Genomic DNA, 21,792 nt, shown 5'->3' with positions numbered 1-21,792 from the left:
TCAGAAAATCAACAAGGAAATGGAGGTTTTAAAGCATACACTGTATCAGATGAATTTACTTGATATCTTCAGGGTATTTCATCCCAAAGCAGCAGAACACATGTTCTTTTCATGTGCATATAAAACATTTTCTAGTACAAATGACAACAGGGCACAAAACAACACGCAATAAATTTAAGAAGACTGAAATCACATCAAGCATCTTCTATGACCATAACGGTATGAAACTAGAAATCAATCACAAGAAGAATACTTAAAAACACCAAAGACTTGAACGCTAAATAACATGTTACTACACAGTGAAAGGGTTAACAATGACATGAAAAAAGAAATTACAAGATACCTTGAATCAATGAAAATGAGAACACAACAACCCAAAATCTATGGGACACAGAGAGAGCAGCCCTAAGAGGAAAATATTGTACATAGCTTTATAGAACTACCTCCAGAAAACAAGAAAATCTCAAATACACTTAAAGAAACTTAAAAAATAACAACATAAGCAAAACCCAAAGTAGAAGGAAAACAATAATAAAGATCAGAGCAGAAATAAACAAAATACAGTCTGAAAAAAATACAAAAGATCAATGAAACTAAGAGCTTATGTATGAAAAAATAAGTAAGATTGACATATCTTTAACCAGACTCATCAAGGAAAAAATAAATAGGATCCAAATAAATAAAATCAGAAATAAAAGAGAAGTAACAGCTGACACTACAGAAATACAAGGAATGGTGAGAAAATATCACAAACAACTACATGCTGACAAATTAGACAAGCTGGAAGAAATGGATAAATTCCTAGAAACACACAGTCTTGCAAAACTGAATCAGAGAATCTGAATAGACAAACTAAAACTAGTGAAACAGAAGCAATAATCAACAACTCCCCACAAATAAAAGTCCTGGATAGGATGGCTTCACATGTGAATCTTAACAAACATTAAGAAAGAACTAATACCTATCCTTCTCAAACTATTCCAAAAATTTCAAGAGAAAAGAAGACTCCAAGCTCATTTTAGAAAACCAGATAAAGACACTTACAAAGAAAGATAATTACAGGCCAATATCCCTCATAAACATAGATGCTAAAATCCTCAACAAAATATTAACAAACTGCATATAGCAATATATTAAAAAGATCATATACACCATGATCAAATAGGATTTACTCTGAGGATGCAAAGTTGGTACAATATCTGCAAATCAATAAATGTAACATACCACATAAACAAAATGAATCATAGCAACCACAAGAGCATTTCAATAGATGCAGAAAAAGCATTTAATAAAACCAGCACCCATTTATGATAAAAACTTCCCAGCAAAGTGGGAAGAGAGAAAACATACCTCAGTGTAATGAAGCCCATACATGACAAACCCACAGCCAGCGTCATACTCAGTGGGCAAAACCTACAAGTGCTTTCTTTAAGGTAGGGAACAAGAGAGGTATGTTCGCTTTCACCACTCTCATTCAAAACTGTACTGAAAGTCCTAGCCACAGCAACCAGACAAGAAGAAATAAAAGGCATTTAAATTGGAAAGGAAGAATTAAAACTGCCATTAATTGCATATGACATGATATTGTATATTGAGAACCCTAAAGATTCCACCATAAAACTACTAGAAGTGATAAGTGAATTCAGTAAAGCAGCAAGGTACAAAATAAATATCCAGAAATTACTTGTATTGTTACACACTAATAATGAACTATCAGAAAGAGAAACTAAGAAAACACTCCCACTCATAATTGCTTCAAAAAGAATAAAATACATTGGAATAAATTTAACCAAGGACCTAAAAGACCTGCATTCTGAAAATTATTAAAAAAATGAAGATACAAATAGATGAAAGCATAAACCATATTCATGGATAGGAAAAATTAACATCATTAATATAAATAACCATACTATACAAAGCAATCTATAGATTCAACACAATTGCTATCAAGATAACAATGGCATATTTCACAGAACTAGAGCAAGTATTCCAAAAACTTATATGGAACCACAGAAGAGCCCCAATGGCAATAACGATCCTGAAAAAGAACAAGGTGGGAGAAATCACACTACCTAATATCAAACTATATATACTGAAGGCAATAGTAACTGAATAAGCATGGTAGTAGCATAAATATAAACATATTGATCAACAGAACAGAAAGCCCAGAAATAAACCCACATCTTTATAGTCAATTAATATTTGACAAAGGAGGCAAAAACATTCAATGGAATAAAGACAGTCTATTCAATAAATGGTGTTAAAAAATTGGCCAGATATGTGCAAACATATGAAACTAAACCTTCTTACACCATACACAAGATTAAACTCAAAACAGATTAGACTTAATTGTGAGACTCAAAAATATAACAATCCTAGAAAAAAACAGGCAACAAAGTCTCAAAGATTTCTTGCAGCAATAGTTTGTCTGATATATCTCCCCAGGCAAGAGAAACCAAAGAAAAACAAAAATGGGACTATATCAAACTAAAATGTTTCTGCACAGCAAATGTAACCTTCAACAAAATGGAAAGACAACCCAACTGAATGGGAAAACATTCACCAAAGATACATCTGATAAGGGGTTACTATCCAAAATTTGATAAGTGGTTACTATCCAAAATTTATTAAAAACTTAAACAACACCAAAAAAAATCCAATTTAAAAAAAATGAGGAAACGACCTGAATAAACCTTCAAAGAGGACATACAGATGGCCTGTAGACATATAAAAAGATGTTTGGTGTCACTAAGCATCAGAGACATGCAAATGAAAACCACAATGAGATAGATATCACCTCACACCTGCCAAAACGGCTATCCTCAGTAAGTCAACAAACAAGTGTAGTAAGGATGTGATAAAAAGGGAATCCTGTTGGTGAGAATGCAGGTTGCTGCAGCCGTGAGGAAAAGCAGTATGGAGTTATGTCAAAAAATTAAAAATGGAATTGCCTTATGACCTACTGATTCCACTTCTGGGAATATATCTGAAGAAGCCCAAAACACTGATTCGAAAAGTGTGTGCACCTCTATGCTCACTGCAGCATTGTTTACAATCGCCAAGACTTGGAAACAACCCAAGTGTCCATCAGTATATGAGTAGCTAAAAAAGCTGTGGTACATTTACACAATGGAATACTACTTGGCCATAAAAAAGAAGGAAACCTTACCCTTTGCAAACCATAGACAGACCTGGAGAACATTAAGCTAAGTAAAACATGCCAGTCAGAGAAAGACAAGTATCATATATGATTTCATTCATATGTGGAATCTAAAGAACAAAATGGACTAACAAGCAAAATAGAGACAGACTCATAGATGGATAGCAGGCTGACAGCTGACATGGTAGGGGAAGGTATAAAGGAACTGAGCAAAAAACAAAAAACCCATGGACGTGTACCATAGTTTGGTGGGTGCCAGGGGAAGGGGGAAATAGAGGGAGGTGAAGTAGGGTCAAAGGGGAATAAATGGTGATGGACGGAGACCTGCCTTCTTGGTTGGGGTAGTAAACACTCATTACAGTTTATAGATGATCTTTTGTAGAATTGTGCACCTGGAACCTGTGTGATTTTGTTAATCAGTGTCACCTCAATAAATTTAATAAAAAAGAAAAAAAGATGACCCTATCTTGATAAACACATGACCCCTTGATTTATATATGACCCCATTTTAATTCTCTGAGATAAATATGGAATCAAAACAGTTGTCAGCAATAACTGTTCATGAGATGGCAACAATTATTTTATACAAAAGCTTTAACTCAACTATTTTCCTGACAGGACAATTTACATCACATTTTGTAGCATTTTATAGAAATGTCATTATTTTTCATGGCACATTTTCAGTTTAAATAAAAATAAATATATTTTTTAAATAGGAACACACCTTAAAAATAATAGATTTAACAATGAGCCTGAAGCAAATTACAAATGTAAATAATAATTTAAAAAACCACTGTTAGTTTTCGTAGGTGTGATAATGGTACTGTGATTCTGGAGCAGATCTTCAATCAGAATTTGTAGATGCCATGTTTCAGTTAAGCAACCAAAGAACTCTCTAATCTTTTAATAAACAAAGATTAATGGATGTTAATGTTCTATAATGTCAATCTTTAATTTTTAGGCTTAATAAACAATTTGTAGATGCCATGTTTCAGTTAAGCAACCAAAGAACTCTCTAATCTTTTAATAAACAAAGATTAATGGATGTTAATGTTCTATAATGTCAATCTTTAATTTTTAGGCTTAATAAACATAATAACAGTAGTATAAAATTAAAATTTCCATCATATATCTCTACGAGGCTGAAAAATAGATGTGGAAATATTTTTTATAAACTGGACTATAATAAACAATAAACAAAAAAACTCTGCAGTTGTCATTGGGGACATTTAACCAGTTTGATTAAATGTGTAGATATGTAAACATTTACCTGCTTTTTCTTTCTATTAGAATGGCCACATAAGAAGCTGGCAAAGCGGCACCAAAGCCAGGACTCCATGAGTAGAATTTTCCAAGTATCCTCCTGAAATTCAAATTTGGAGTGTTTGTATGAAATTTCTATTTAGTCATTTCAGTTATTACAAATAGAAGTTCCCTTCTCAGTCCACACTCTCCTAAATGTCCCATAGCACCTCAAACTCAACATGTCCAAAACCAAACTCTCGACCTCTCTGCCATCCTCATGAACTTATTTTCTCTCCTCTATTTCCCTAGGTTATTGTCACCAACAACTACCTCTCCACCCATATGTGATAGGGGCTTTTTCTTCTCCCTTAACTTTTTCCATATGCAATTATCTCTCAAATTCCTCTCCAACCTACTGCCCCCAGGTTTAGGTAAGCACCTCACCATCTCTCATTCAGGCTACTACAACTGCAAACTAATAGGTATCCTTCCTTCAAGTACTTTAGTCCATCGATTTTCAATTGGTGTGCTGCAAGAGACACACGGGTGCGCCGCAAGGGTTTTTAAAACATGCAGTATTGACTATTTAGTCAGAGGCACTCACCTCTTTTCCCTGAGATTGCCAAATTAAAAAATGACAACAGCCAATACAATAGACATCCAGTGTGAAGGAATCAGTTATACCAATTATTTTGTCAGATCAGCAAAAAAATATAATTTATCTGTTGGTGTGCTACAAATTTTAGCAGTTATGTGTGCCAGGAGATGGAAATAGTTGAAAATTACTGGTTTATTCAGTCATGCTCATTCAGACATGTCCTGGATCCAATACTGCTCACTATACAAACCCTCTATATTCTCAATTCCCTTCTCTATCAAATGGGAATAATTAGATTACCTATCTCATATAGTTGTGATAAAGACTACATGAGCTATCTCCTAGTACCATGCACAGCACATTAAAAAGTATTTAGAAAATGTTAACTGTTATTACAATAATTACTATAATTTTAACACATAATAAATATTTAACAAATGTCTTTCCTTCTTTGCTTCTACAACCCTTCATAATTCCTTCTTACAATATCTGCTAAAGTATTTCATGTTTTCAGTTATACATTTGTATAATTTTTCATTACTAGAATATGTTCCTTGAAAATAAGACTCTGAACACTGTCTCACACATTATATAAAGCCATTAGCTGCTTACATTTTTAAAGAGAAAAAAACTGGAGATGTTAGAAAGACATTTTTTCACCTTTCAAAGACAGTATGTTCCTAAGAAAGGGAGAAGCACATAATTATAAAATGTTTTCTGAACGAAGTTGGTCAACTGCTAAATGATGCATTATAGGAAAATATATATACACATACAGATAAGGATCAAGAATCAAAGAGGAAATGATATTTTTAATTGAAACTTAGCTTTAAAGAATTAGGAAACCCACTAAGCATATATAACATCAGTATTTCTGAAACAGACAATAGAATCCTTCTGCCTAAGAAAACTAGAAGTGGTTCTCCCTCCAATATAAAATCCACAAAGAACTTAGTAAGTTACTGAATGTAAAATTAAAGGAAAGTAACTCAATGACTCAGTTACACAAGAAACAGAGATGTTACCTTATTTTAACTAGTTTATGTTTCCACAACTTAACCGAATGGGTTCACAGAATATAAACAAAATGCTGCAATAGCAGTTTATTTTTACTGCCACTTTTTAAAAATCTAATTATCATATAACTTTATTTTTAGAGTTTTAACAAGTGTTAGAAACGTTTCAGAGACCACAAAATAAGGAGTTTCTTACACAAATTTTCAGGTCAATTTGAAAACATGCCTTAGTCAACAGCATTAACTTTCTCAATTATGTTCTGTATAATATGAACATTTATAAATATTAATGTTCTGAGGGAAATATCTGTAAAAGACATTTGAAATATTTTTAATTGCAGTTAAAACACCCCTGCAGAACTTTGGACAACACTAATTATATAACACTGATACGGGGACAATGTAGTTAGTATTTCAAACTTGACAGATTAAAAAAAACACTAAAAAAAAAAAAAAAATACTAGTTTGGGTTTCCAACAACCAGTGGGGAAAAAGAAAAAAAGTAAATATGTAACGATTATGTTACGTGTATCACAGGACTAAAACCTGAGTTCTATATAAGTGACCCATGGACATGGACAATGGGGTGTGGACTGACTGAGACCAGTAAGGGGCAGGGGAGAGCAAGGGGGGAAAATTGGGACACCCAGAATTGAACAACAATAGGAAGGGCGGGAGGGAGGAAATAAAATAAACCTGAATGCTGACCCAATCTATATTTATGAAGCATGTTACACTGGTAACATATAGACTTAGCAGACCACAAGTTTCATCGGGAAGATATGCCAGAAGTAAACTTACTGTTTTACATATAAATGCAAGCATCTTATAGTCATTTTGAAGTCTGTTCACTGCATATGAACTTAACCTATATCATGGACAACTGCTTTGAATTCATGATCTACAAAACTAAAAAGTTAAGAAATCCTCATCAACGACCTGGCAAACACAGTAGCCCTCAAAAAATGTATGATACATTAAAGCACATTTGCTATATATCACAACCATAATTTGATGTTTATATTACATCTTGAGGCCAAGAGGCTTATAACTCCTGCTTTTACAAGCTTTCCTTGGGATAAAGAAATGTCTTTTCACAGAGAGAAAAACATACACAAACAGTGGGACTTGCACAACATTTTCATAAACATCTGTTTGTTTCCATTTCGACAAAGGAATCTGTATTAACTTCCATCAGTGATGATGAGTACCAACCTTAAAATGCAGAAGAAAGCCATATACAAGGCCCCATTCGCGGTCAGAAATGAAGCCGACTGTAGGATCTCAGGGAGCAGTTTGTATAAATAATAATCTACTTTTCGTTTCCGGAGAATTGCCGCAATCTGAAAAGAGAAAGTCTCTTTTGTTTAATCCAACCAAATGTTCCCACTTAAATTAGCCCTTATACGAAAGCTATTAAACAACAGCATATATTTTAAAATTAAAGTAAAAACATTGGTGTTTTACTGGCTCCTCTATAAAAATATAATTTCTGGAACAGAAAAGAAGATACTTTAATTTATCTAAAGCATAATGAGTAAAAATATACAGCAAGAAACTACGACACAGGTCACATAATGAGTAACCACCAAATACTGCAGTAAATATTTATAATGACTTCAATAAGTTTTAAACAAAAAAAAAACTATTTTTAGTGGAAAAATAAAGTATAATTCAAATAGAAATTTCATGCTAAAACAAAATTACATTACAGATCTTATCAGCCTAAATATTAGAGAAATTCAAGGAGAGAAACCAGAGAAATTCATTCAGTTATTCAAACATGACTATTATATGACAAAAACCATGCTAGAAATATAAAAGCAAAAAATAAAATTAATAATTTCTGGCCTACTAGAGCCCATTGAAAAAGAAAAAGAAAAGAAAAAGGCCTGAGCCTTAGCCACGTAGCTCACTTGGTTAGAGCATCTGCCCAATAGGCCAAGGTTGTGGGTTTGATCCCTGGTCATGGCTAATACAAGGGTCAGCCCATGAATGCATAAATGAGAGGAACAACAATTCAATGTTTCTCTTTTCTCTCTCTCTCTCTCTCCCCCTCTCCCCACCCCCCCATCATCTCCTACCTTCTCTCTCTGTCCCCCTTCTTCTCTCTCTCAAATCAATAAATTAAAAAAAAAAATTTAAAGACCTGAAAGCCTTGGCTAGTGTGACTCAGTCACACCAGACTGACTGCTGACCGGGAACCAAAGGTCTCTCGCACATTAATGTTTCTCTACCTTTCTTTCTCCCTCCCTCCCTCTCTCTCTAAGAAGAGAATAAATAAATGTCTAAAAATATAAAAAAGACCTGAAAAACAAATACAGTGGTTGGCAAAAGGAGATCTACAATGGTCCATATGGAAAAAGACACACAGGTTATGATTCTCACAATAGCTTTATTGACAAAAGAAGTTGCAATGCAACTTACGCCTACTTCTGCTTACCCTCATATTGAGAAGTGTCTAACATAACATAGGTAGGTACCCTGTGACACCAAAACACAGAAATGAGAACAAGCTCCTGTACAAAACTTTATCACAGAAGTATTTTATAAAGAATATCAACCCTTGAATCATAACTTATCCCTTAAATTTAGATTGAAAACATATTTGTGTTTAGAGTGTTTTTGTGTGTGAACTTTGAATTTAAAAGAAAGGTTTCAAGATAAAACAAAAAGCCCTAAGATGATTTAGTAAAAATCAAAACATGAATTTCAGTTTTAAACATGAATTACTAAGAACAATTAATATTATAGGAAATTTAAATCTTATGAAACATAATATATGATAAGAAATGGATAGAGAATTGGAAGAATGCTTAAATGTTAACAACATAATACAAAGAGCATTAGAAGTTTAGCAAAGAGTGAGTGCAGGCAGTAGTTAAAGGAAGAATAGCAGACTTCTCACAGGTCACGGGAAAGAATGCTTTCCCATCATGATGAAACAGCAGCCTCAAAGGAATGACAGTTAGAAAAGCATAACTGGGGGGTGGGGGGAAGGGAGTACAGAAAAGGCAACACTGGCGAGAAAAGTCAGTGACTTGAGAAAAAGACTACAGAACTCTTCACTCACTCTCCACCATTCTAGAAATAACACTTTCCCTAAGGCCGGTGACCAACATATCTAATGGTGACCTCAGTTCTTTTCTCACTCTATCCCCTTGAAGCCTCTGAAACTGGCCATCTACAACTGCATTCAATCAAACAAAGAATGACTCCATACACAGGAAAAATAATGATGAGTAAGATCTAACCCGTGCCTTCAAGGAGTATAAAATTGTAAACAATAAGCTATACGTGGTAAAAGCTAAACTGGAGGAAGAAGAAAGTGCTACAGAAACATTTAGGGGATGCCCAAAACAAGAAGAGATGGGACTGGGCAGGTGATGATGACATCTGGAAGATTTCACCCTCCAAGGTGGATCCTGACAAACAGGTGGATCCTGACAAACAGGTGGAACTTTGACGAGACAGAAGTTTCCATGGTTTATTTGACAGTGCACTTTTTTCTCCCATTATATCCCTAAATGCTATCTCTTTAACATTTCTTCCTCGGATCTCTACTCGTTCTACATGTGCTCTCTCCCACAACATCATCTATTATCTCAAAGCAGGAAATCCTATTTTAACTCCAACCTCCTCCCTAAATTCTTAAACAATACTTCAAATATCTATTGGACATGTCAATAAAGATGCACCATACACATAAAAAAAAAATCAGTATGTCCAAAGTAGAACTCTTTATATTTCCCATAAATGCTTTTATCTCTGTTTCCTACCTCCAGTAATAGCATTACATCCACCCAATTACTTAGGAACAAAATGTCGGTTTCATTTTTAATTACTCACTGACCTTCAACCATCTCACCAGTTTTAATGGTTGTTCACTTAGCATCTTCAGATTTGGGAATGTAATATCTCCTTCATTTTAGACTTAACAATGGGCAGAATCTGGTACTCTATTATACAGTCCAGTAGTTTCAAAAAGAAAAAAAACCTTCTCTTCCTGAAAAGAAACTGTCCCCATCTGCAGATAACATGATTTTCTACATAGAAAATCCCAAGCAATTAAAAAAAAAACTCCTAGAATTACTAAGATAATACAGCAAAAGCAAAGGATACAAGATAGCATATAAACATTACTTATATAACTATGTAAGAGCAATAGACACTAAAATTGAAAGTATACTAGCATTTACAGTGTATTTGCTCAAATATAGTGTATTTCCTCAAAAAATGAATACATAGGGAGAGCTCTACGACATTTATATAGGAATTGTAAGCTAAAAATTTCAAAATTATGATGAAAGAAATTAAAGAAGATGTAAATAAATGTTCATGGATTAAAAGATTCAACATGGTAAGGAGGTAATTTTTCCCCTAAGTGACATATAGGTTTAACAAAAATTCTATCACAATCTCGGAAAGATTTTTACAGCTACAGACAAGATTACACTGAAATTTACATAGAAAAGCAAAGGAACTCTAACAGCTAAAACAACTTTGAAAAGCCCAATAAACTCAGAGAAATCTGTCCACCCAATTCCAAGACTTGTCATAGCAATCAGGCTTTGTGATATTGGCAGAAAGACAGACAAATTGATTCATGAAACAGAACAGAGGACCTAGAGCAGACCCACACATACACATCCAACTGGTTTCTGACAAGGTGCAAAGGCAATTCCATGGGAAAAAGACAGGCCCTCTCCAACAAATGGTGCCGGGGCAAGTGGACATCCACAGGTCCACTATGGATGGACCAAAAGAAAATAGTTAACCTCAACCTAAGTCTCAATGCTTTATACAAAAATTAATTCCAAAATCAATCACAGACATAAATGTCAAACATACAACTACAGAAATTTAGAAGAAAAAAATTGAAGCAAATCTTAGGAATCAAAGGGTAGGCAAAGAGTTCTTAGATCTCATACCAAAAGCCAGTTCATAAAAGGAAAAACTGTAAACTATACTTCAATATTAAGTGTAATTTTGTCTTTCAAAATTAACTGTGAAAAACCTGTTAAGAATATGAAAAGAGACTTCTGCCAAGATGGAGGCATAAGTGGAGATGCCGTGCTTTCTCACACAACCAAGTTTAGAGACAACTAAATATTAGCAACAGAAAACACAGCCAGAACACAGAAAATTGAACTTTTCGGAAGTCTATTAACAACAAATTCTTCAGCCTGACCGGTAAGAGGGGCAAAACCAGCAGCTGGCGAAGCAGGGTTGCACAGGAAAACTCGGTCTGACGGACTCAGGCATGCGGAATCCAGGCGCAGGGTTGGACCTAGTGAGAGACCCAGCTAGCGACCTCAGGGAAACAGCGAGGGAGCAGGGCTGCGGGTTGACTATGGTCGCACATTCATGCATGGATAGACAAGTGAGAGAGTGGGCGATTCGACGGGTCCCCGCGGTGAGCGGCAGCTGAGGACACCGCCATTTCCCTGCTCTGACCCCACCTCCACATACAGGGTCATAACTCAGCGACTTGTGTGGCCCTGTCCTGGTGAACCACCTAAGTCTCTGCTCCTCACCCAGCTGCGCGAAATAGCAGAGCCATTTCCCCCGCTCTGACCACGCCTCCACATACAGTGTCACAACCCAGAGACCTGGGAGTCCAAGGCTCCGCTCCTAAGACTTAACAGGTGTGAACAGACCAAAAATGGCTCAAGAAGATCTCAAAGCCCCAGAGCCTATAAATCTAAGTAATGAAGAAATACCAAAACTCTCAGACGCACAGTTGAAAACACTGGTGATTAGAATCCTCACAGAACTGGTTGATTATAGCCACAAATTAGACAAACATATGAAGGCGAAACTAATTGAAATGAATGGAATTGCACAGGAAACCAATAGCGATGAAAAGGAAACTGGGACTCAAATCAGTGGAGTGGACCAGAAGAAAGCAAATAATGGCCAAACAGGAAAGAGTGAAGAAGCAAGAATTCAAAAAAATGAGGAGAGGCTTAGGAACCTCCAGGACATCTTTAAACGCTCCAACATCTGAATTATAGGGGTACCAGAAGGGGGAAAGGAACAGCCACCAGTGGAAAACTTATTTGAACAAATAATAAAGGAGAATTTCCCCAATCTGGCAAAGGAAACAGACTTCCAGGAAATCCAGGAAGCTTAGAGAGTACCAAAGAAGTTGGACCCAAGAAGAAACACACCAAGGCATATCATCATTACATTAGCCAAAATTAAAATGAAGGAGAGAATCCTAGAAGTAGCAAGATATAAGGGGACTGTCACCTACAAAGGAGTTCCCATCAGACTGTCAGAGGAGTTCTCAAAAGAGACCTTACAGGCAAGAAGGGGCTGGAAAGAGGTATTCCAAGTCATGAAATCCAAAGCCCTACAACCAAGATTGCTCTATCCAGCAAAACTTTCATTTAGAATGGAAGGACAGATAAAGTGCTTCTCAGATAAGATCAAATTCAAGGAGTTCATCATCACCAAGCCCTTATTATATGAAATGTTAAAGGGACTTATCTAAGAAAAAGAAGTTAAAAAAACATGAACAGTAAAAGGACAGCAAACTCACAGTTATTAACAACCACACCTAAAACAAAAGCAAACTAAAAGGGCAGCTAGATCAGGAGTGGAAACATAGAAATGAAGATCTCAAGGAGGGTTAGCAACAGGGTAGTGGGAGGAGGAGAAGGGGGGAGAAGGTACAGAAAATAAGTAGCATAGACAGTAGATAGAAAATAGATGGGGGGGCAAGAATAGTATGGGAAACATAGAATCTAAAGAACTTGAGACACATGGTCATAAACTAAAGGGGGGGTAATGGTGGGGATGGGGGTATAGGGTGGAGGGGAATGAAGGGGGGTAGGGTGGAGGGGAATGAAGGGGGGATAGAACAACTGTAATGGCATAATCAATAAAAAAATAAATTGAAAAAAAGAATATGAAAAGATACTTGAGCAACAATTAAAAAAACTGTGAAAAAAAGATTAAAAGACTAGCTACAGAATGGGGAAAAATACTTGTAAACTATATATCCAGGAGAAAGACTAATACCTAGAATATAAAAGGAAATCTAAAAAAACAATATTTTACTGTTTTTATTCAACAGTAACAAAAAAACAATACAATTAAAAATGGCAAAAGATATGAACAGACATTTCACCAGAGGATATGTAAATGGAAGGTAAGAACATCAACCATTGAGGAAATGCAAATCAAAACCATAATGTGCTATCACTACACAACTATCATAATGGCTAAAATTCGAAAATACCAACTACGGCAAGGATGCAGAGAAATTCATGCCTTTGGTGGGGGGTGGGGATGTGAAGAAAATGGCACAGTCATTCTGGAAAGAAGTTTCACATTTTCTTAAAAATCTCAAGAAGCAACTATCATATGACCCAAAAACTGCAGTCCTGCGTATTCATCCTAGAGAAATGAAAATGCATATTCACACAAAAATTGTGCACAAACGTTTATAGCAGCTTTGTTTGTAACTGTCCAAAATTGGAAACAAACCAAATGTCATTCAAGAGGTGAACAGTTTAAAAACTGTGGTGTATCCTGCCCTGGCTGGTGTGGCTCAGTGGACTGAGTGTCAGCCTGCGAACCAAAGGGTCACCGGTTCAATTCCCAGACAGGGCACATGCCTGCGTTGCAGGCCGGGTCCCCAGTTGGGTGTGTGCAAAAGGTAACACATAAAAGGTAACACATGGATGTTTCTCTCCCTCTCTTTCTCCTTCCCTACTCCTCTTTCTAAAAATAAAAAATAAAAATCTTAAAAAAAAAAAAACCACCATAGAACACCACTTAGCAATTAAAAGAAATAAGCTGGTGATACATGAAACAATCATGATGAATTTCCAGAATATTAATTGTGAATTAAAAAAGACAATCCCAAAATGATTCCATTTATATAGCATTAATGGTTGCCAAGGAAAAGACGTGGTGAGAGAGTGGAAGGGAAGTGAGTGAGGCTATAAAAGGCACCATAAGGACTCCTCGCAGTAATGGAAATGTTCTGCGTCTTGACTATATCAGTGGCATATTTTGGTGGCAAATCTTACCATCATTTTGCAAGATGTTACCACTGAGAGAAACCCAATTCTATAAGTATTTCTCTATTATATCTGACAACTGCATAAGGAATCACAATTACTTCAAAATAAAACTTACAATGAAAAGCAGTCATTCACATGGCCAACAGGCATATGACATGTGCTCAGCATCATTAGTCATCAGAGAACTGCACAATGAAATACCACTACACACCGCCAGAGTGGCAAAAATGAAAAGAACTGATAATGCAGAGTACTGTCTGAAATAAAGGAACTCATACTCACACATTGCTGGAGGGAATGTAAAACTGCACAATTACTTTGGGAAACTGACATCATCTAATGAAACTAAGTGTATAGTTAATCTATGATCCTGCAATCCACCTCTACATATGTACTCAAGAGAAGTGCTTATTTCCACCAAAAGTTATATTCATAGCACTATCTGTAATTACAAATACTGTAAAACACCTACATATCCATTAACAATACAGTGGAAAAACTGCAGATATTTGCAATATTGGTAGACCAAACTGATCAGCCTACCGTGAGAAACAGAAAAAATCTAACATGAAACATGGGAAATATCCTGAGACCTCATCATCATGGTTCTCTATCTCTGATCTTCCAACCAGGGTTTACCAGGGGCCTGAAATACCAATCCCCTCAGCAGTCTGGAGAGCCAGGAGCAGAGTGATAACCACATCTCAGTTTTCCCTGGCACGCCACACAGTAGTATCATTTTCTATGTACACCACAGCACGTTACGGTGTGAAGAAAGGCTAGGAAGTGACAATAACCAGATAACAAAGCAGTACCTGTTCCAGCCATGTAGTAATTGTAAGAGCACATGTACACATTAATTATTAGTATCTTATTATTCTTAATCATTAATATTAATTATTAAAGAAAGATCGGAATGAAAAGCAAAAATAATCAGCATGAACACTAAATAATTAGGAGGTATGACTTTTAATCTTAGGCGTATAGCAATTTCCTATGAAGGACCTTTGCTTAGGTGCTTGTTAATTTCATTTTCTTTATTTATTAGATAAAGAGGTAGAATTAAATGGCAGAGCAGTGACATTAGCAAGATGGTAGAAGAGTAGATTCTAGCACTCATCCCCTCACAGAAATATCAATTTGAACAGCCATCCACGTGCAAAAATATTTTCACAACAGCTAACATTTCAGGTGAGAGATTACAGCACCTGGGTTGAACACAGAAAGAAGAAAAGATGCACTGAAGCAGGTAGGAAAGACAATCTCACATTTCCCACATCACCTAACCCCCAATCACAGACAACTCGGCGTGGAAAGAGATACCCCCCAAATGGAGGAAGAAGACTCAAGTGAGTACCCAACTTCACCACAAACCTCAGCGCCAAGCCTATCAGGTGAAACCAGGCACCACACGAACCCAAGATTCAGGAGCGCCCTCGGAGACTCAGGCTACAGGACCACCTCAGCACCAGGCCAACCACCCAGAAACAGGTTCAGGCTGGCCCCACACGCCCAGGCTTCAGGCCAAACACTGAAGTCCCAGATACCAGGCCTGCCCACATGGACCCAAGAACAAGAGCCAGCCCAGTGGACCAAGGCTCTAGGCCCGTCCCAAGGCAAAAGGACAGCCTGTTGAAGGCAGACAGCAATGCAATTGTAATGGGGGACATACTACTACCCTAGATAGATAACCAGACAGAAAATCAACAAAGAAGACAGAGATTTGAACAACACTATACATTAAATTGACAGACATATGCAGAACATTCCATCCAACAACAGAATACACATTTAAGTCACACTGAACATTCTCAAGGATAGAGTATAGGTCAGACCACATGACAAGTCTTGAAAATTTAACAAGATTGAAATCAAGTGTCTTTTCCAATGACAATGAAATGAAACTAGAAATCGATAATGAGCAAAACTGGATAATTCATAAATATGTGGACATTAACAGGCTCGTGGGGAAAAAACAATGGGCCAAAGAAAAATCAAAAGGAAAGTAAATATCTTGAGAAATGAAAAAGGAAACACAATATATCACTGGAAAAAACAAAAGCAGTCCTAAGAGGAAAGTATATAGCAATAAATGCCTTTTAGAAAACAGAAAGATCTCAAATAACCTTATACCTCAAGAAATTAGGAAAAGAACAAATTTAAAGAAAAGTTAACAGAAGGAAGAAAATGATAAAGATCAGAGCAGAAATAAATGAAACAGAGACCAAAAAAGTACAGAAGGTCAATGAAACAGAAAGTTATTTTTTTATAAGATATAATACAGAATCAAAGTGTCCATTGACAGATGAATGGATCAAGAAAATGTGGCATATGTATACATTGGAATATTATCCAGCCTTTAAAAAGGAAATCCCGTCATTTGTGACAGCTTGGATGAACTTGGAGGACACTTATGCTAAGTGAATTAAGTCATGCACAGAAGGACAAATACTGCACCATCTCACTGGAATGAGGAATCTAAAAATGTCAAAGCCAAAGTGGAATGGTGGTTGCCAATGGCTGAGGTAGTGGGAGGAACAGGAAGATGTTGGTCAAAAGGCACAAAATTGCAGTTATTTACGATAATTCTACAGATCTAATGTGCAGCACAGTGACTATACTTAATAGGCCTGTACTGAATACTGGAAATACGCTAGGAATATAGAGGTGCTCTCATCACAAAGAAAAAGTCACTCTGTGAAGAGACGACAGGCCAGTCCATTTGACTATAGCAATTATTTCACTACATATGTATATCAAATCATCTTGTTGAAAAACATGTAGATCAAATCATGTCGAAAATTAAAAATAAAAGGTCGGCAATGGGAAAAATGACACAAAAGTTCTTTTGTTCCTTCTTCTAAAATTATATCACTTTTTAAATACATGGTTCTAGAGGAATGGTTATCTGTGTAGAACAAAAACTAATCCTGCCTCATACCATACACAACAACTAATTTGACATGTATTATATATTTAAATTTGGAAAGCATAGACAATAAAGTATCTAGAAGAAAATACAGACAAATATCTTCATGAACATTCCAGGTATAAGTCGAAAGACACAGGCAGCTTTTCAAAGCAGTTCATGAAGGGCGAATACAGAGACCAACATGACTAACCCGAAGGCTACAGCCCAAAAAGTGACACATAATTGTAACAGGCCCCAATTTAGGAATTTCTTTACAAAAATGTCACTAATCAACATCTGTCAGGCCCATACACCCTTTACCTGATTCATTTCACTGTTTCCCCATGTGCCTAACACATTAGGCACAGTTGCCACAGAGATGGCTGACTAGCATTAGGGTTACAGTCACGAAGTAGAACAAAGCTAACGGGCCCTCAACGGGGCTGGCCCCGTGACCTTACCCTTACTAGGAGCAAACTTCACTTTAGCAAGCTCTGCTAGCCACAAAGCTTGATCATTTAACCCTCCTAGAAAACTGTATCTGGAAGGTCTGACAAACCTTGTTACTTTGGAATATAAAGCAGTTTGCAATGAGAAAGAATTGATTTTGTTTCATTTAATTAATCTTTCTTAACAAAATCACTAACAAATAATGATTTCTTTAAAGCAGAGTCTCTCAACCTCAACATTATTGACATTTTGGACCAGACAGCTTGCTCCTGTGGAGAACTATCTCCTGCATAGCAGGATGTTGGCCAGCAGCCCTGAATTCCACTCTGTAAATGCCAGTAGTATACCCAGAGCTATGAAAACCAAAAGTGCCTCCACGTATTCCCAAACGTCTCCAGGAAGGCAAAATTAGCCGTTATCAAGAACAACTGCTTTAAAGAAAGCAGTGTAATGCATTTACATTTTTAATGGTTCACTAACAGAATATTATTTTATTTATTTAACAAAAACATATAACACATTAAGGCCCAGGCACTGCCCCAAACACCATGCCAATGTTCATTCACTTAATCTTCATGACAGTCTACGAGATGGGCAGTCATCATTCCCACTTCAGAGATAAGGAAACGTGAGCACAAGACTGTAACTGAAGTCACACGACCAGTTAGCGGCAGAACAGGGACTGAACACAGGTAAGTGGCTCCAGAGCTCATGCTCTCAACCACCATAAATACCTGATGGTGAACTGACATGTCCTAGATGAGGAGGAAATGCACTCATCCATAGCACATGTTACAAAGAAAAATTTGTAATTTACCAGCCCCTATAGGACTTCAGGCTACCCATTCTGGAAAAAAAAAATATATATATATATATATGAAATATAACCTGAGATATATTTTAATACACCCTAAAACAATATTCATAAATTTGCTCTATACATATGCCAGTAAGTTAACCTGGTCCAGGGAGACTAAGGCACCAAGCACTCCAGGGCTAGAATTACAGGCCCAGTCTACAAAAGCTGAAGATGAAAGGCAGAATTCACAACACTAGGTCAGCAAATAAAAGTACTGACCCCAACAGTGGCAAGCAGACCCAGCCATTTGTGCAGCTAACTTTCCTCAGTTTTCTTTCTCATTTCAAGACTCAGTATATTTTAAATAAATGAGATGATTAATATATTCAGTAGAGTAATTAGAATATAATAGCATTTTTAAAATGTTAGTTTACTTCACTCCTCAGTTTCATGTTGTACAAATTTGTTTTAAATGTTTAAAAAGATTTTTGTGTAAAACAAGATGTTTGAAAAATAAATGGCAATTAAAATAACTATAAAGGATTCAATTATACTTCATGTCCTTTTCCCACCTTCTCTCATAATGGATCTACAGATACTAGGAGTGTTCACTGTAATCTAACTGTTACGTGGTCGGGAAGGAGCTGCACTGTATTACTCAGAGAGGTTAAGCGGTCCTCATGAGAACCAAAACTGAACCATATTTTTATAGTACCAACAAATTCAAAATAAAAATAGAACTTCAATAAACAGAACTAACGTAGGATACTCATCTTTAGTAAGAAGACTTTCTTTACTCTTTCTCAAATTTCAAAACCCTTCTAAAAACTAGGATCTTATTAATTAAAAATGGCATAATAAAGAAGGCAGAATTACTTTGTTGTCACAAATAAACTTATACTGTGTGCGCTGTGGTTAATTTTATGTGTAAACTTCACTGAGCCATGGGGCACCCAGACATTTGTTTGGCCAAACATTACCATGGGTGTGTCTGTGACGCTGTTTCTGGATAAGATCAAAATGTTCGGTAGATTGAATGAAGCAGATTGCCCTTCACAATGTGGGTGGGCCTCGTCCAAAGAATTGAAGATGTGAACAAAACTGCTAAATAAAAGGGAACCCCTCCTGCCTGCCTGCCCTCAAGCTGAGACACTGGTCTTTCTGCACCTTCAGACTCAGAATGAAACATCTGCTTCTCTTGGGTCTCAAACCCGAAGAGTTTCAAACTAGAACATACACCGCTGGCTCTCCTGGTTCTTAGGCATTCAGATTTGGACTGGAACTACTCATCAAATCTTCTGGGCCTGCAGTTTGCCAACTGTAGACCTTGGGACTTCTCACCCTCCATAACTGCGTGAGCCAATTCTTTATGCTAAGCTTGCCTCCCCGGGCCCCATCGCCATCTACACACACGGTGTGTGTGATGCACAGACACACACATACATTCTTCCTTTTGGTGGTGTGTCTCTGGAGAACTCTGACTAATACACTGCATTTAAATCATTTCCAATATTTTTTTAAGGTTAAAAGTGTAAGCTACAGAACCCAAATTTAAATATCTAAAACAAAAGGATAGGAAACCAAGTAGCACCAACTAATATTTACATATTTTTTAGTTTTCAAATCTTTTACATATGCATTAATCATATCATTTCCACAGCAAGTCATGAAGTAGTTTGTTTTTCATTTAATTAAATTTATTGGGATGACACTGTATGTTTCAAGTGTACAATTTTACAGCACATCACCTGTATATACATTGTGTGCTCACATCCAAAGTCATGTCTCCTCTGTCACCATATATTTGGACCTCCTTTACCTCTTCAACCTCCCCCCACCCCGTTCTCCCAACAGTAACCACCATACTGTTGTATGTCTAGGAGGTTTTTTGATTTGTTTGTTCATTTGTTGCTTTCCTTTTTATGTCTCTCACACGAGTGAATTCATATGGTTCTTTTCCTTTTCTCTCTCACTTATTTTTTTAAGATTCTATTTATCTATTTTTAGAGAAAGGGGAAGGGAGGGAGAGAAACATCAATGTGTGGTTGCCTCTCGCATGCCCCCACTGTAGACGTGGCTCGCAACCCAGGCATGTGCCCTGACTGGGAATCCAACCAGCAACCCTTTGGTTCACAGGCCAGTGCTCAGTCCACTGAGGCACACCAGCCATGGCTCTGACTTATTTAGCATGATACCCTCAAAATCCACCCATGCGGTTGTAAATGGTAGTATTTCGTTTTTTCTTATGGTTGAGTAGTATTCCATTGGACATATGTACCCCATCTTCTTTATTCAATCATCCAACTGTTTCCATGTTTTGGCCAGCATGAATAATGGTGCAGTGAAAATAGGGGTACATACATCTTTAAAAATAACTGTTTTCAAGTAATTCAAGTAGACATCCAGAAGAGGAATTACTGGGTCATATGTAACCCTATTCTTAATTTCCATAATGTTTTCCAAGGTGGCTGTACCAATTTACATTTCCACCAGCAGTGTATAAGGATTGCTTCTTCTCCATATCATCCGCAACACTTACTTCTTTTCTTATTATTTCTTGTCTTATTGATAAGAGCAAGTGTGAGGTAGTTTCTTATTGTGGCTTTGATATGCATTTCCCTTATAGCTAGTGGTATTGAGCATTTTTTCATATATCTATCCATATGTCTTCTTGGGAGAAGTGCCTGTTCAGGTCCTATGCTCATTTTTTAACTGGATTGCTTGTTTTTCTATTGTTGAGTTATATGAATTGTTAACATAGTTTGAGTATTAGCCCTTTATCAGAGGTATTGTTTGCAAATATCTTCTCCCATTTGGTTGACTGCCTTTCAGTTTTGTTGATGGTTTCTTTTGCTGCACAAGAGCTTTTTAGTTTGATATAGTCCCATTTATTTATTTTTGCTTTTATTATCCTTGCCACGGAATACACAAGATCCTCTCAGACCAAGGTCCATAAGTTTAGCACTTATGTTTCCTTCTATTTATATTGTTTAAGGTCTTATATTTTAGGCCTTTGATCCATCTTGACTTAATTTTTGTTTATGGTATCAAACAGCAGTCTAGTTTCTTTCTTTTGCATATGGCTTTCCAATTTTCCCAGCACCGTTTACTGAAGAGTATTTCTTTTCTCATTGTATGTTCTTGCCTCCTTTGTTGAAAATTAGTTAGCCATGTACATGTGGGTTTATTTTTGGACTCTCAATTCTGTTTCATTGGTCCACGTGTCTGTTTTCCTGCCTCTACCACACTGTTTTGATTATTGTAGCTTTGTAGTATAACTTGAAGTCAGGGAATTTTTATACCTCTGACTTTGTTCTTCTTTCTCAGCATTGCTTTGGCTATCTGGGGTCTTTTGTGGTTCTCTACAAAGTTGATGATTTTTTTGTTCTATTTCTTTGAAAATTATCATTGAGATTTTGATAGGGATTGCACTAAATCTGTATATTGCTTTGGGTAACAATCATTTTTAACTATGTTAATTCTTTAAGTCCATGAACACAAAATATCTTTCCATTTCTTTGTGTCTTCTTGAATTTCACGCAATAATTCTTGTAGTTTTCAGTGTATAGGTTCT

At 36.4% G+C, this 21,792-nt stretch overlaps 1 protein-coding gene across 1 annotated transcript in view; it reads right to left on the bottom strand.

The window, feature by feature from the left end:
• TMEM135 (transmembrane protein 135) overlaps positions 1–21,792 on the bottom strand; it is a 240,976-nt gene that overhangs the window by 209,900 nt on the left and 9,284 nt on the right. Inside the window, exons 2-3 of the mRNA XM_037142832.2 lie at positions 7,235–7,362; positions 4,431–4,523 (exon numbers count right to left, since the gene is read on the bottom strand). Coding sequence (XP_036998727.1) covers positions 4,431–4,523; positions 7,235–7,362 — 221 coding nt within the window. The remainder of the gene's footprint in view (positions 1–4,430; positions 4,524–7,234; positions 7,363–21,792) is intronic.

This window comes from Artibeus jamaicensis, unplaced genomic scaffold (genome assembly GCF_021234435.1).
Source record: "Artibeus jamaicensis isolate MK-2021 breed Jamaican fruit bat unplaced genomic scaffold, CSHL_Jam_final contig_64, whole genome shotgun sequence".
Taxonomy (NCBI): Eukaryota; Metazoa; Chordata; class Mammalia; order Chiroptera; family Phyllostomidae; genus Artibeus; species Artibeus jamaicensis.
Note: the sequence above shows the minus strand (reverse complement) of the source record. Positions and strands in the feature narration are given on the sequence as shown.